The following is a 17,199-nucleotide window of genomic DNA, read 5'->3' as shown; positions in this document are numbered from 1 at the left end:
TGAGAGAGATGAAGGCCACCACTTTGTCTGCAAAAACCGGACCTGGACCAGGAAGAAGCAGCTTGTGCCTTGTGCTGGGACACACAAGCTGAATTGCAGAGTGAGTGTTGGTCACCAGCCCTTAGAGAAGGGGTGACAATCTTCTGCATGACCAGAGGTTGTGGTCAAAGGAATGAAAATGGGTAATTTGGCAGAAAAAGGAGGTCTTGCCACCCTTGGAAGAGAAAAACAGGACAGTGCCTGGAAAGGCTGCGACAGCAATGAGCTGTAAACCAGGACTTATGCAGAAGAGGGCCAGGCTTGGGTATCAATGACGGCCAAAGGGAAGAGCTCTGGAAGCTCCCAGCACTCAGATAAAACCTTGAACACTCCCAGCTGACAACAGCACAGCCCACGACATCACTGCGACCAGCAAGGTGGCTTTGACATTCCCCATTCCAGGATGGAGAACACGCTGGTCTGACATCTCCGCATCCAAAGGCAGAGCCCAGCGCTGGGAGAACTCCAGGCTTCACCCGTTTCGGCTCAGCTTGTGGTTTGTGTTTTGAGTGTCACTCCTGCCTGGCTGGGGAGGGAAGGACACTCTGCCCTCCGGTTGCACTGGGAACGGGCTCGACAGCGAGGCCGTCAGGAGAAAGCACGCATGTGTTTTACTTGGCCCTACTCCCAAAATAATTGTTTGGCCACAATGGAAGGTGACAAGCAATTCAGCTGTAGCCCCACAGGGAATAAATATCAGGAGAAAATCCCCAACCGCTCACACAGCCATGGTTGGGCTGCTCTGACCTGCAGCATCGCAGCAGCCCCGACCTGGTCCCACCAGCCCCTGCTCCTGCTATGAGAAGTTCTCCTATCTCCTACTTGAACCAAATGGCTTCATGGTCCTCCTGCCCAGGCTTAGCAGGAGGGCCACCAACAGCAAAAGAGGGTGCACCAACCTTCAGCCAAATGTGGCCAGAGCTGATATCGGGAATAAAAAGACAACGAATCTGCTCAACTTCTGGGAGGAGCACGGAAAGCGCAGCCACAATCGCTTGGAACATAGATGTTGAATTAACAAATATCTCTACCCAAATATGCGTGTACTGAGATTGCTCAAGGCTCTAAGTATGAATAAATTTGGATGGATTTTCACTGAATCACATGAAAGATTCTTGACACAGGGACCACCTGCTACTCAAGTTTCCAATTCTTCCTCCAATGCATCAAAAAGATCATCAGAACTGGACCTGGGAAAAATATTTTTCCCTCTTACTATATTTTCAGAAGCACCAGAACCGTTTTAGCCAACCGGCTGTTTTGTGGGGTTTTTTTGTTGGGTTTGGTTTTTGTTGTTTTTTTTTTTTTAAATAACCGGAGGCATGAATAATTTCCAGCATGGAAAATTTCTGCCTAAAGAGCTAAAATTGGCATAGAATCATCCAAGAGTCATATACCAAAGGCCTCCAGCAACGGCAACAGTCAGTGCTACCAAGCCTACCTAGAGCATTTTTTCCACTGTGCTAAGAGGATCTGTTTCACTCCTCGCCTTCCAACCCAATTTCCAGTGTACTGCACCGCGAGTTTAAAAAAAGGACACCAGGAAGCATGTGCGATAAGGGGGAAGGAAGGGAAAAACCACAATTTCATTCATTCTTTCAACAGAGCCAAAAAGGAGCAGTTACTTTTTGTTTTCTTTTCTTTTTTTTTTTAAAGAAAAAGCTGCAGGGAACAGGGAAGGGGGGAAATGTTTGCTTTAAACTTTCCCATCTGCACAATGAGATATATGAGAGATATAGATATAGAGATGATATAGAGATATAGATATAGAGATATAGATATATAGACATATACAGCAATTTTGCTTCTAAACGTGCTCCAGATTGTTTTGCAGAGCCAGTTCAAGTCGCTGGCTCCACACAGCCTCCAGTGATGGTGCTTTCCATCTAGGAGTGTGCACAGCTCCAGCCACCATCGAAAGGGAAGAAGAGAGGAAAAATGGCCACTATTTCCCTACATGTCCTTCCACACAAGGGCAAGGCAGCCCAGGGAAACAGCACAACTGGAGGCACCGGTTTATCACATATAAACCCCCAAAAGCCTGGCCACCACCTTGGAGCGCCAGTGAAGACAAGATACTGCGGACAAGGAAGCACCGAGCTCCATTTCCTTCCAGCCCTGGCTGCTGCCCAACAGCTGTTCCCTGTTTATTTACTTTACTATTTCCTTGGTTACACAAGCAGCTGCACACAGCTTAACCCCTGCCTGTGCCACCCCACCTCACCTCGCCTGGCACGATGCTGCAGGACAGCAGCACGGAGCAGGGTAAGGACACCCAAAGCCAGGCTCTCGCTGGCTGGCCAGGGCTTACTCAGTGTGGTCGCCCTCATGGCCACATCCACAGCTCTGCAGAAGGTGCCTTGTGGCACAAGGGACATGGCACCACGGACATGAGCAGCCATCTGGCACAATCCCAGGCTTCGCTGGCTGACCTGAAGCCAGCTGACCAGCCGAACCTGGGAAAGCCATCTGGGTTCCCACCGGGTTTGCTTCGCTAGGCAGGCCCAGACGCACTGTAATTTTAGCCAGGTATTTGCATCTGGATGCAGTGATTTCTGGAAGGGTGCCCCTCATTCCCAGGCAACCCAGCCCCCTTCAAATGAAGCACACGGTGATGCTCATCTTCACGTGAGCGGGTTGTTGGAGGCAGTGGGTGCCCAGCTCCTCTCCCAGTCCCATGCACAGGCCAGGAGGGACATGCCAGTGACTCTTCTGGCAGCTGCTGCTGGTCCATAGATCACTTCATGCATTTTCCTTTCTCATCTGCACAGAGCCTGTTCCAGCAGCTCAGTTTGTCTTTTGGCTCATAAAGCTCAGCCAGACCCCTTGGCTCATCTCCATCAAGAAGGGGGTGGAAAACACCCTTTGCTTGCTTGCCCAGAACACCAGCTTCAGTTTACTGCAACACAGCCTGTCCCAATTGCCTTTCCAGCCTCCTCCCTCCCTCCCAGCTCCTTCTTCTCCCCCCCTGCACCAGGAGGGAATTGCTAAAGCAGCTGCTGGCATTGCACATTGCACCTCACCACGCATTTCCCCAGTGCTCCCCAAAACTTGGGCCAGCAGGACATGGATCCAGGGAACCATCGCTTTCCAGGAGCAGCCCTGCTGTGTTAACAGCTAGCAAAGGTACAGTATTAGCTCTCCTGGAATGGAATTTGGGCCTAATTTTAACAAAATTCCGCCCTCAAAGCAAATAAACACAGCAGAAACCCCACCACTTACACAGATTTCTGTTGGAGGAATTCAAACACTTCCATGCAGCCCCGTGTGCATTTAGTCCAGGGAGTGACAGCAAAGCCCTAACACTGGGACATGCAAAAGCCCCAAGAGCTACTGGAGCAAAGAATCAGCTTTTAAGGTTGCCCTATTCTTGCTTCTTTTCAAAAATGTCCAAAATTGTCTACAAGTTTCCTCAGATTGAAACATTTTCCGGTAGATTACAAAAGGCGTGCTTAACCTAAGACAGAAACCACGCAGCCCAACTGACCACAGCTTTCAACCCTCCCAAGTCAAAGCCCCAAGAACTGGCAAAGTGCTTACCTGCAGGTCAAAGAACTTGCTGTACCGTCGGTATATGACTTCTGTGGACCCATTGGACCAGGTGACTTTGATAATGTACACCTGTGGGGAACAGAGGAAGAAATCAGAGAGGAGTGACCCAACAACCCACACTACAACCCAAATGCTGCTAAAGCTGCCAACACAACCCCCTCAGTTGGTTGTCAACCACAGAAGTTCATGGGAGCAATCAAAGTCATTTCACCACTACCAGAAAACATATAAGATTAAAGTATTAAGCTCCATTGCTGCAGCTTAACTGTTGGCTAAATGCTTATTGATAGTTGGGCACTAAGACAGCTCCCTATCTTAAACAGGGGCATATATTGGATGTGAAAGGGCAGCTTCTATGTGAAAACACAGTTAAAGTCTCTCCAGACACAGACACATTACAAATTAAGAACTGTGCCTTGGCCATCCCGCCGATTGCTGCAGCATCAGGTTCGATGTCAAGATGCCAAAACCACAAGCCCCCAGTACCCGGCACCACCAGCCTGGGTCCCGGGGCTGGCACTTGCAAGAACTCAAACCCTCAGGGTTCAAATCTCTGTCTGTTCTTCCATGAGCAGCTCTGAGGTTCTGTTTACTTTAACTTGCTGGGGTGCAAATTACCCTCCTGTTCCTTAAAATGCTATACAATGAATCCTAGCAATTGCAGCTTATTCACGGACCATATGACCAGGCTTTTACTGGTGATGAATGCAAAAATAAAACCCAACCCAGTTTTTTAATTCTTCTCTGAAAGACAACAAGCAAATAACAGAATTGGGCAATTATTTATCTAATGTACTCGCTTGTTTCTCACATAAACCAAAGATGACCCTTGACAAGATGCCAGTGTAACACTCAAATGATGCAAACCTCAGCCTTCACTAATTGATAACAGATTGGCTAAGCAGAGTCAGGGTATGTTCATCTTTTTCTTCTAACTCGCACATCCTGCTTATTTCTAGCACAAATTCAACAATCAGTTCACTGAAGAAGGAACAAAACATTCCGAAGCTCAGGTGAATGGACCTGCTAGAACTTCAGCTAACATAATGAAGTGTGATGGCTCTTAGGATGCTGATGTTTTGGTATTTAAAACAGAATCCCTTAGAGTTTCACAAGGTTTCCCACAGAGACACACATTTTTGCAGATGCTGGAAAGTGACCAACATCCTGGTCCAGCATCCAAACTCAATCACCAGAAGACTCGAATGGATAGCACAATGCTAAATTATTTGAGCTCAAACCTACTCAAACGCTGCACTAAATATGTAATGGAAAGGGCTGACCCAGCATGACCTACCAAGGTGAAGAGACTCCTGAGGAACTACAGACTCTTCCAGGGAAATCACTTCCAAATTAAGACAGAAAGTGAGGCAGCGAGATGAAGCAAGTTCTTACTAACAAAAAAACCAACTACAGCACTTTCAACACAGGAATTAAACGACCATTGTTCTTAAACCAGATGATCCGCCCAAACACCACTACAACCGCTTTGCTGGCTGGTGGTGAGCTGGTTGGGTGCCACAGGCACCACCAATCTCTCCTGGACAAAATCCGAATCTCTCGGTATTGCCTCCGAGGCTTTATTCAGCTAACCACAATCCCCTCCTTTCATTCACAAACTCTTTGTTTTTCAGCTGAAGGACCTGTGCTTTCTGCACATTAACACAAGGAAGACAGATGGAAGACAGCACCTGTAGCAGCTGTGGAGACCTGGATGGACCATGAATAGACTTATCACCAAACGTGGCTTGACAAGTACTGTGCATGGAGTCAGGCACAACACCCATTCAAGAACATGCTTCTAGACCTCACCAGGTCAGGGACAAGTTGGCTGACCACAGTTTGCAACAACAGCTGATAAAGTTGCATGACGTGGCCTCTGAAATACCTGACAGTCACCACCACAGCGTCAGCAAGCTAAGCGTTAACCTGACACTAATCAAGCGTCCAAGCTGCCTCTACCCTCACCCCAGGACTTGCCAGCAGGCCAGCATGAGCTCATTTTGGTTAGAAACTCAGCTGATATCCCAGATTTCTTACCAGTCTACAGCACTTCACGGGGTTATATCACTGCTGGCTGCCTGCCTGGAGAAAGCCTTCCACTGGGGCAGGACGAAGAGCCAACATTTCTTCATTGTTTATTTCTATCCTGCCTTTATTTGGAGTCAACAGCTTATTAGACTGGGAGTTTAACCAGGATGTGGATTTGCTCAAACCAAAATGAATTCAAAGCTCTTGAAGGTAATAGAGCTGAGAGATTTGAGGGCACAGCACGCTTTATTATACCTCTGCAAATGAAGGAAGGAGCATTTCTCCCAACCCGTAAGCTCACTCCCATTTTGCTGAAATGCAGATCTCGCTGGAGTCTGGATAACAGTTTCTTGCACATCTCATATGAACAGCAGAAAGCTCTCCGGGGGTATCTCCTCACCCACTTGTGTAAAGCAGAAAATATAGGGAAGCTCACAGGAATGGGAGCTCCTTGATATCTACAAAAGCACCACCTCAGTAAAGCTGGCTGCCTCTCTCCTTGTGAATATCTCTCGTCCTTCACTCTGATGGCCCCATCCCACCAAGGTGTCCTGCTGGCCAAAACTATCACGGATCTTGGTCTCTGACAATACCCAAATCCATCCCTGTTGTCCTAGGGACAAAAAAGACACCAGGAAGGATAACTCAGGTGCTCTTCTCAGCTAACAACAGACGCACAGATTTGGAAGGGGATGAGCAATGCAGCTGGCCACCCAGCAATGGTTTGCACAGGAAACAGAGATGATGAGGCACCAAGCTCCCACAAACACCCACCCATCCTTTCTCAGCTCCTTTCGGAAGACACTTTAAATGATCAAGACAGTTTTGAAAACATTGCACTTGGTCTGAAGTTTCACCCCCTGGCATGATATTGTACCACGTCCTGCCAGGAGCACCCACCATGAAGCAGTGGCCCAAAAAACCTCTAATTTTGTCCCAGTAGGAGCCACCCCATCACCTGCTCCTGCAACCCTCCATCTTGCAGAGGCTGTTCCAAGAACAGATTTTTCCCCAGCCCAGCTGTGTGGGTGAGGGCATGTGGAAACAGTTACCTCATGGGTCTCCTCCAGCTCCGATTTCTACAGTCCTTCAAAGAAATAACACAGAAAAACCACCAGCAGGCCTTTTCCATAGCACGAGCAATGGGATCTCCCGGGGCTGCAGCTGGTGCTACCTTGGGGACACGCACCCACGGGGAGCACAGCTGGGGACGGGGTGGCCACCGCCACCGCTCGCATCCCACTCCGCTGTGTCCTCGAGGGTGGGGAGAGCGGAGCAGATGGCGGGGAGGTGGCGGGCAGCCAGATGCAGGATGGGGGCTTTGCAACCCCATCATGCGGGCTGGGCCCCTGGCCAAAGCCAACAGGCAGAGCTATCTAAATATTTACAGCCTCACCCGGGCCAGCGGCGGGGTCTGCATCATGGAGGGAACTCGCTGACTCGGTGAAACCGGGACCCGATGGCTCCCCTCCCTCCGGAAAGGAAGCCTTACCCTGCCCCGCTCCCAACCCAAGAGCCTACATCCCTCGCTCAGCTCCAGCCTACGTTCCTGCACACGTGTCACACACCAAACCCCGCTGCAAGGTCTGATTCCTGAAGGCAAGCGACCAAGCTGGGCTTTGGAGATGGAGAAATCACCGGCGCTGAACCCTCCTTAGCTTCATTTGAGCCACAGGCCAGGGGAGCACAGCTGAAACTCATGCTCGTGCTTCTGAAAACCTCGAGATGCAGCTCACTGCATTTGTCCCGCTACAGCAGGGCATAGAGGAGGGGTACAGAGTTTTCAGGGTCACTCAAATACACTAGAAAATCCTGCTTTTGGCATTAGAAGAACCCCACACGTGCACCCTCGCCCTGTGAAATGGTCGGCCCACACTGCAGCAAGCCCATGGTACGGAGCAGGAGGAGTTCCTGGCAGGACAACCTTGCCAGAGCTGCAGCAAAGACCAAAGCAAGGGAACAAGACTTGCCCTTCACTCCCCAGGGGCTTCTCACAGGGGTGCAGAGGCCCCGGGACAGGTTTGGAGGTGTGGGTGGATGTTGTTTAATGCTGGAGGAGAGAAGCACTTCACATTTATTCCAAACGCTCCCCATGTTCCTGTCCCTTGGAGTGCAGAAGCAGATCAGATCCTTCACAGAAAATGGAACCCAGCAGACGCAAAAGGATGAACACGGACAGACACCACAGGGATTTGGCTCCCTAACTCCCTGGTCCCTCCAAACTCATGACATTACAAGTAGCTAGCCATGTACCAACTACTTTAAAATCACCAATTCAGAAGTTTACCGTCAGGATCACCACTGCCCAACATGTTCCTTGGCCGTGTTTGAAACTGGGTGCCCTAAACAGAAATATAAAGACGGGGAAAAAGGCCCAGGGGATCCTGCAGCCCACCTGGCCAGGCACTGCGAGCTCAGCATCCCTCTGGTGTAACCCTGTGCCTGCCACTGCTCTCCCCCTCCCCAGCATCTCCGGAGAGGCAGTTCAGAGGGAAAATGGGCTGGTGGAAAGTGGGGCTGAAACCCTTCGTAAGGGAACTGTCAAAAAATGACAGGTTGCTAAAAGAAATGCAAACGGCACTGGGCCAACTGTATCAGAGCTGTCAACGAGAGCTGCCAGTCAGCTCGCATGGCAGCAAAGGCTCCGCAGCCCTAGGGGACACACGCTGGACAACCACAGCGGGTGAATGGCGAGGGAGATCCCGGACATCCCTCCAGGCAGGACAGAAACCCAGGCAGGGAGCGAACTCCCATGTGGGCATCACCGGAGGGGCTGGGGGTTGAAGGAGCCACCTCAGCTGCATACCAAGAGTGGCTGGAGTCACAGGGACCAGAGTGCGGGAACAGAGGGGACAGGAAGCAAGCACGAATTATCTCTATCTGAAAGGAAAGCCAGAGATTCGGGTTCTTTTTCTTTTTTATTTCCTCTTGAAGCAATGAAGTGGCAAGCAGGAGCTCAAGGAGCTGTCAGGCCCCATAGGGATTTTTCCAGGGACTGATAAGAAAGCCTTGGTGCTGCAGATTGCAACAGCTCCTGGTGACTTCCACCAAGGGCTCCGGAGTCCTCCACAATCCCTCAGCCCTGCACCTTTCCCAAGAGGCACCTTGTCCCATTCGACAATATGGCTAGAGAGAGGGGATCAACAATGTGGCCAGAGAGAGGGGATTCAAACTGCTGACCTGAGGCAATGGAATTGAGAACAGATACAAAAAAAATAAATAAAAAAATTAAAAAAAAGAAAACCAGAAACAGTTTCCCATTCTGGAAACATGAGGCCGTGTGACCTCCTGGAAGAACCAATTCTGGACGCCTTGCATAAACACACTATGGACATGCACAAAACACAACATGAGAAGCAGCCTGGACTGCTTCAATTTGAGGAGGGAAAAGGCAGACTGAAGTTGCAGGAAAACCTAGAGCTACGGTTTCGGCTTCTCTCCTCCCACAGGAGGAATATTCCCACGTTTGCAAGGAATTCGGTGCTGAGGGGGGCACAAGTAAGGCTCTGGGGAGAGTCCAGCTGCTGGCTGGCACCCTGCACACCACTGAGCGAGGCAGCAAGTGCACCCCGAGCTCAGCACCATCCAGCTGTGCCAGTTCGAGCCCAGAAGCAGCACAGCTGTGCAAGCCAACGACCCGCCAGCAGCCCTGCCTGGCATAGCACAGCCCCCCCGGGCACAGCACAGCCCCCCCGGGCACAGCACAGCTCCCCCGGGTGGCTCTGCAGCAATTCCTCAGCTTCCTCAGCCCCGACGCATCCCTGTGCGCAGACCCCTGGCACACCGAGACCCTCTCATTTCCACATCAGCCACACCAGAGGCATGTGAATGATGGCAGGAGAGAACGCAACGCCACGGTCACTTGGGGAAAGACCTCCCTGGGGCTGCAGGGACACCAGCTCTGCCCACCCACCACCGATGGGCACCAGCACAGGTCTCCAGCCCTTCGGCAGAGCTCCCATGGCAAAGCCAGACATAACAGCCTCCAGCAGAGCTAGAGCTGTCTGTGCAGAGCTGTTTCCAATGGGTGTGCGCCTGTGTGGTCTTGAGTCCAGAGAGACCATGTACAATAAACCTCTCTGTGGAAAACTCCACATATTTAAAGCATCTTTTGCCAGCAAAGGGAAAAAAAAGCATCAGTCTCTCTATTCCACCCACACCCCCTCCGACCCTTGAAACACCGGGAAGCGACGCAAGAGCCGCACACCCTGATTCAGCCGCCACCACCAGAAAAGACCGCTGAGAATTATAGAACGTCTCACGTTGGAAGGGACTCACAGGATCATCAAGTCCCACTCCTGTCCCTGCACAGGACACCCCACAGTTCACACCGTGTGTCTGAGGACGTTGTCCGGTCTCTTCTTGAACACTGTCAGGTTGGGGCCGTGACACCTCCCTGGGGAGCCTGTTCAGTGTCCAGCACCTCTGGGTGAAGAACCTTTTCCTAATGAGAAATTCAAAGGGGCAGAGAAACGAAAGCAGCTGAGGGATCAAGCCAAACCCGAGTGGGTTTAATATAGAAAAGGGAGTGGGAAATTGTAAGAGGAAAAGAAAAAAGGGAGGGAGGTGGCTGGAAACAAAGAAAGTTCTTGGCAGAAAGCTGCTGTGCTTGGCCCCTCTCCATCAGCCTTCACCACTGCAGGCGCACAGGGCTGGGGAGGGGAGTGCGGGAGCTCCTGTGCCATGGGACACCAAAACTTGGAGCCCCCAGCTCCGTCCCCAGCCACCTTGTCACCCCCTCGTTCCTGCTCTGTGGACAGGGAGAGCTGGGAGAAGGGTCGTGCTGGTTCGGACAGCACTGGGAAAGGCTGGGGAGGCAATCCCAGCAATGACTGCAGGGCATTTGGGATGCTGCCGTGGTCTCTCTGGCCTTGCAGAGGAGAGAGGCGGGTGCAACAAGTCCAAGCTGGGTAAGAGAGATGCAGGCAGCAGGAGGACAGGCATGTCATCATCACCATAGCAAACAACCCAAGTCACCCTGCCCAGGCACCCAGCACTACAAAGCAGCCACTTCCCTTCGCCCTGATTCATCCCTTCGACTGTGCCCTCCCTAAAACCCCAGCAAGCGACAGCTCTTCCCGCTCTGCTGTTGCACAGCTCATCAGGACACAGCGCTGGGAGCACACAGCCAAAGCTGCTGGGATGAATAACGCATGCACACGGGGTTACGTCAAGCACAGGGACCCCAAGGACAACCCACCGAGCCCCGCTCAGCTGTGTAGCAGCCCCCTTGGTCAAACAACACATGCACCCGCTTGTTTGCTCTGAGATCAAACATATGGATTCGTTTGTTTCCTATTTCCCACTGCTATGTGAAACGGCCGGAAGATAAAGATGCTCTCCAAAGCAAAGCTGTGAGGGATCAAGGTCACCAGCCCTCTGGGCAGGCAGAGGTGATGGATGGCCCCGGTGCTGAAGTTCATCGCTGGAACAGAGTACAAGCAGCAGCGTTCCACACGGAGCTGCATCCGTCTCCATGGCCCCATGCCAGGCAGGGTTTGGCCCTTCCACTGAACTGCGACATTCAAGGTTTTCAAGAGTCTTAAGTAACATGACTAAGGAAGAAAAACAAAGGAGTTTGCGTTTGGGTGTTGGTTTTCATCCACAAAGCTAACAGCTCTCCCTTGAGCCCCAGTTCTCCTGAGAGGAGAGGGGGAAAGAAGGGTTGGTCGGCTCTGTAACGCTGTGCAGCAGAGCAGGGGCAGGCACAAGGATGGGTCCAAATTTCGATGAGCTATGGGCTCCAAATGCCCTGCCTGGAGCAGGAGAGCATCAGCTTCTGACAGGAAAGGGGATGAGATACAGCAGAACCACAGGATACAGCAGTAAAACACCACTAAGGATGCTGAGAAAGCCCTCAAACCTCTTGAGGCCACTGATACTGAGAAACTCCTCACCACAGCAAAGACTCCAGCTTCCCGGGTTCAGCCTTGATTCATACATTCTCATTTTGCTTTTGCTCTCTTTCATTTCTGGTTTTGTTAACGGCCCCTGCATAGGTTTCACACTATTCATCTCAACCTCCTGCTCCCTCAGTCTAAACACACCCAGCTCCTTCAGTTCCCCACAGGACATTCCCACCATACCAAGAGCATGGTCACCCTCCCCAGAGCGTGCAGTACGGGGGGAGTCATCCTCTAATGCCCTTTTTAAGCCAAGCAACCGGTATGATTCACAACAGCAGAAATAACGTGGCTGTACAGGGCGACTCTGTGCCAGGTCCCCACAGCGCTCTGCTCCAGCTGGGCAAGGCAGGACCAGGGGACCATGACATGTGGGTCCATGGGGCATACGTTCTTCAGAAGACAATCTTCTGCTCTATATGTATAAGGCAATGAAGAACCACTGAATTTGTCGATCAACAGCTCTTGTCCTATTGCCATTTGAGCACTCTTCTCCGAATGCTCCATGATCAACTCTAGATAAGCAACAGCGTTGGATTGGACAACAAATTAAACCATGAATGGCCTCACCACTACAAGTAACAGGACCAAAGAAGACACCTACCATCACATCACAAATTACACACCAAAAATATAACACACCTACTTTTATAGTGTGGTTTTCAAACTCATTTTAAAATGTCTATAAATGCTATCAATTAGGCACCAGATTCCACCACTTGCTGTTAATTACTTTTGCAAGGCAGCTGCCACAAATGAGGTGGTTCAATATGCATGGGTATTCACCTTGCTTAAAAATTGCAATCCGGTTAACTGAGCTTGCAAAATAAACGTGCATGCTGCATACTTTGTTTAAGTTTCCCTTTTTCAAAGTGATATGTGTGGCACAGAGGCTGGGAAAGGAAGTCCTGAGAGCACAGTCCAGGTTTCCAATAAACTAACACAACCCAACAGCATGCTGCTCTCTCTTTCCAGACGGATGTATATATATATACATACACACACACACACATATATATATATATATAAAATTTTGGCTTGTGCTCTAGAGCAACCATTTAAAACTATACAAACTATGGAAATGTCCTTGGTGGATGTAATTGTAGAAATGAAGACACAATTCAATGGCATTGTTATTAACACATAGAACACCACACATGAATTGCAGCTGTATCAAAATGAAAGGTACTAAAGTTTACCTAAGGGCAAAAAAGCCCAACCAAAGTCTGGATTTAGTAGGGCAAAGCTTTATTTTAGGGCTTCTACTAGAGAATAACAAACACAAACTTATAAAAAGATCCCATGTGAAGTCCTTTAAAGGAAAATTGAGTCTGTTTCAACTATGGCTTTGTTTTGGGTCTTTTCTGAATAAACATTCATTTATCAGAATTTGAGACTTGGCCAGACCATAGAAATGACAGTCTGCTACTCTGTCGCCCAGAATGATTATTTTTAAACTTTGCTCTTGGACTTTGCCTTTTCAGATTTGCAGTGTGGCCCTGGAGCCCTCGCCGGCAGCGTCCCTGAGGGGCACGAGCTATAATCCCTTAACACAGGATTGTGTGGGAAATGTCACTGCAGGGTGACCCTCCAGTGGGCGCCCGAAGGACGGGAGTCCCCTCCTTCCCTTGGACGATGGGCTGCCAAGATCACAGGATCCCAGAATGTCAGGGATTGGAAGGGACCTGGAAAGCTCATCCAGTGCAATCCCCCCATGGAGCAGGAACACCCAGATGAGGTTACACAGGAAGGTGTCCAGGCGGGTTGGAATGTCTGCACAGAAGGAGACTCCACAACCCCCTGGGCAGCCTGGGCCAGGCTCTGCCACTCTCACCAGGAAGAAGTTTCTTCTCATATTTAAATGGAACCTCCTGTGTTGCAGTTTGCACCCATTACCTCTTGTCCTATCACTGGTTGTCACCAGAAGAGCCTGGCTCCATCCTCCTGACACTCCCCCTTTCCATATTGATCCCCAGGAATGAGTCCCCCCTCAGTGTCCTCTTGTCCAGCTCCAGAGCCCCAGCTCCCTCAGCCTTTCCTCACACGGGAGATGCTCCACTCCCTGCAGCATCTTGGTGGCTGCGCTGGACTCTCTCCAGCAGTTCCCTGTCCTGCTGGAACTGAGCAAGAGCCTTGCAGGGGCACCAGGCTGACTGCACAGGGAGAGCACACCCCGCTGATTGCAATTTAGCCTGACCCCTGCCCAGCAGCGCTCACTGCAGTACACACCAAAGGGTTTAATACCTCGCTGAATAGAAAAGCAATCAAGAAGCCATTCTCGTTGTCCCTGTCCCCCAGGCAGGTTTAAACACACACAGGCTACCTTGGAACAACCCACCCAGCTCCTCCTGCACTCCGGTCAGGTACTGGGCTGTCACCAGGGTAAGGAGGATGGAGAGGAGATGTAACACACGCACTGTTGTCCCAGTGTATCCTTCCAGGGAAGCACGGTCACAGACATGCTGTGAGAAGCAGCACGACAGCAGCACACGGCACGGACGCTGTCTTGTACCAGGATTTGAGACAGTGCCGTCCACAGGCACACACGCAATCAAGGGCATGGGGCTGAGTTCAGGTCCCCAGCTAAACCTCAACACAGAGCTCACCATCTGTTTGAGCTGGCACCTGGCTACCCAAACCGTACCTGGCACCTTGCTGAGTCCTTTCCCATCTCAGGCCCCACAGTTTGGGGCAATACTGTGCCTCCTGCTCCAAATCAGAGCTGACAAAAAGTATAAGTTTTTGTCCCAGTCAATGCAACTCTTTTTGTATCAATTACAAAAAGATGATGAGTGAACCACACTGGCCTGAATAGAGCTATAGCCCCTCCCCACCATGAGTGTCAATAAGGACTTTGAAACACCAGTTTGATCTCACTTTTCTGAGAAACTGGAATTTGGGACTTTCTGCTGTGGCCTCGCTGCAGCCAGCACAACTGCATCTTTGTCCAGCAAACAAAAGCCTCTTGCTGGTGCAGAGCGCAGCCCAAGCCATACGGGTCAGTCACCAGTCAGACCAGCACAGTAGCAATGGAAGGGAAAGTCGGCGTGGTCCTCCAGCCTCACTGGGACAGCCAGCAGCTGCCCCAGGGGATGGGGAGCACGTTTATGCTCAGCAATGAGAAGTTAGAGAGCAAAGGTTTAACATCTACACTCCGTGGTTGACTTGGATTTGCAGTGTGCCAGCAGATATGGTCTAAAGTAAGATGACTCAGCCACGATTTGCTGCTCCTCCTCTGCCTCTCTTTGCAGGAAAAAGGAAAAAAAAAAAAAGAAAAAAAGAAAAGACAGTTTTGATTCCATATAATTAACTGGCTTTGTGAATCTGCCTAGTTTCTATTGATTCCCTCAAACAAGGCAAGCACTCCCATTCACTCCAGTGCTGCCTTGGGGAGGCTGCTGCCTGCAAGCTGCCTTCCCCTTCCTGGGCTCAGCCCCGCTGCGAGCTGCCCTGGCTCGCGCTGCCGGGTTTCGGTCCAAGACAAGTACAGGGAAAGGTTAGAGGCAGAGGACTCGAGCTGCCAGTGAAGGGGGGAGCAGGCGGCTGCACTGCACAGCTGGCTGCAATGAGCTCTGTGCAGCCACCTTCTCCCACCGCCACAGGAGCTTCTGCTCTGGTGCCCCCACCATAAGTTTCTCTTTTTAGAAAACATCTCTGTCCCAGTTTTCCAGCCTCACAGGGGTTATTTGTGCTATGCCCAACTCCACTGGCCTCACCTCTCAAGGTGGAGGACAAGGAGGCACGGTGCCCAAAACAAAACATGTCTGGTACTTGGGGTGCACATCCCAGCTGTGGGGACACAGATCTGGATGGGTGCAATAAGCCCCCAGCTCCAGCAAGCGAATGGGAAGGTGTAGAAGGGAGAATGGAGAAGCAGCTGCAGGCGAACCCCATCTGAGCTCTGTTACGGGACCGGACAGCGGTGCAACAGATCCGCCAAGACAAACAGCAGCGTGTGCAGCTCAGCAAACCTCCTCACGCACATGCTCCTCCAGATCGGATGCATAACCCAGCTACAATGAGTAAGTCTGGGATGGACACAGCAGGAAGGGGGGCATGTCTGGAGCTGGGGCCAGGCTCAGCCACAACTAATAAAGCCACAGACAGGGCAGGAGAGGAAGAAGGGGTGATAAGGGGCTGGGCAGCAGCCACATCACATCTGTGGATGCAAGGAAAGGGTAACAGCCCCCCTTTACCTTCTCCTCCATCCTGGCTAGAGCTGGCCTGTCCTCTCCTTTCCTTCAGCTGTTGCTCACTGCCACAAACCAGCCAGGGTGATCCAGAGAAGGCCCTGATCTCCCAAGAGCTCAGGGTGCTCAGCTCCACCAACACAACATTCTCCGGCCAGAGTGAACACCACAACCTCACAACCCAAACTACCACAAACAGTGTGTCACTGGGTCACCCCAGTCTAAGGCAAACAGGGTGGGGAAAACATTCTTGTCTTTGTTTTACAGTTGTTGCCAGGATTCATTCACAAGGTCTCCAAGGATGCTGGAAGCATACCAAAGTTCAAATACTAATAATTTAAAAAAAAGCCAACCTCTTCAAAAATACAAAACCCCACAACTGTTTGGAAGATGCCCCGGACCGTGCAGGAACACGCTCCTGTGCGGCTCATACAGAAGGAGCGCAGGGGACACGGGAACACCCCACAGGGACAGCAGCACCGTCCCAGGCGCAGAATGAACCACCAGGGTGGTCCCTCCCTCGCCCGGGACGCTGCAGCCAACAGGTTTGAGAGCCCCTCCGCCAAACGCTGCGCCCTCACGAAAGCAAAGGCACTTCTTGGCAGTGCCGCCTCCTCCCTGAGCTGCTCCCGGAGCCCCTCCAGCAGAAACCCACCCGCAGCCACTTCCGGCGGGTCCCGCACGGGGTCACCACCGGCGCTCTCCCTGCCCGTCCCCCCCGGGACCAGGGGTCTGGGGAGGAAGAGGCAGCGCCTCCCCCCGCCGGCAGGGGAGAACCGGGTGATCCTCACGGGGAGACGCCGCGAGTGGAAGCGACGAATCCGGCAGCGCTGCTCTTCTCCTCCCTCCCGTCCCGGGGCTCCGCGGCCGCCTCCGGGCCAGCCGTGGGGGAGCGGGGCCGCCCGTGGGCCGGCAGCGCCCGGCCTTTGTTTGCCCAGGGCCGGGCGCGGCGGAGCGGAGCGCCCCGAGCCGAGCTGAGCCGCGCCACTCACATAGTGCTTGTTGGGGATGCGCCGTTTCTGCACGTCCAGCACCTTCACCTCCGCGATGCTCCGCCTGGGCATGCCTCTGCCCCTCGCAGCCCGGCGCCAGCGGCGAAGCGGGGAGCGGCGGAGGCGCAGGGGGAGGCACTGGCGCAGGCAGCCGGGACCGGAGCCTGCAGCGCCGCGCCGAGCCCAGCCGAGCCGCCCGCCCGCTGCCGGGGGCGGGAGGCGGCCCCGGCCCGCCCCGGCCTATCCCGGCCGGCGGGGCGGCCCCGCCACCGCCCGCTTAAAGGGGCGACCGGCACCACCCGCCCCACGCGTGTCCGCTCCACGCGCGGCCGCTGACAAGGGGTGTCCCGCCCCGCGGTCCCCCCAGCCCACCACGGAGGGGGAAGGCGCCTCGGCTGTGCCTCGAGGAGGGCAGAGTTTTTGGGAGGGCACAGCTGGCTGTTTGCCCTTGCAGGGAGGTGGCTGCGGGGCCGCAGAGGATCTGGGCTTGCA

The 17,199-nt window shown here is 52.3% G+C and overlaps 1 protein-coding gene across 1 annotated transcript in view; it reads right to left on the bottom strand.

Moving 5' to 3' along the window:
- Nucleotides 1-16,779, bottom strand: part of SH3PXD2B (SH3 and PX domains 2B) — a gene marked incomplete at its 5' end in the record, with an annotated part of 67,441 nt that extends 50,662 nt beyond the window's left edge. Inside the window, 2 exons of the mRNA XM_080353071.1 lie at nucleotides 3,580-3,660; nucleotides 16,708-16,779. Of these exons, the coding sequence (XP_080209197.1) occupies nucleotides 3,580-3,660; nucleotides 16,708-16,779 (153 nt within the window). The remainder of the gene's footprint in view (nucleotides 1-3,579; nucleotides 3,661-16,707) is intronic.
- Between the last annotated feature and the right edge of the window lie 420 nt (nucleotides 16,780-17,199).

The sequence above is a fragment of the Nesoenas mayeri genome, assembly GCF_963082525.1.
Source record: "Nesoenas mayeri genome assembly, chromosome: 14".
NCBI lineage: Eukaryota > Metazoa > Chordata > Aves > Columbiformes > Columbidae > Nesoenas > Nesoenas mayeri.
The sequence above is the reverse complement of the archived record's forward strand: the minus strand, read 5'-3'. Positions and strand labels throughout refer to the sequence as shown.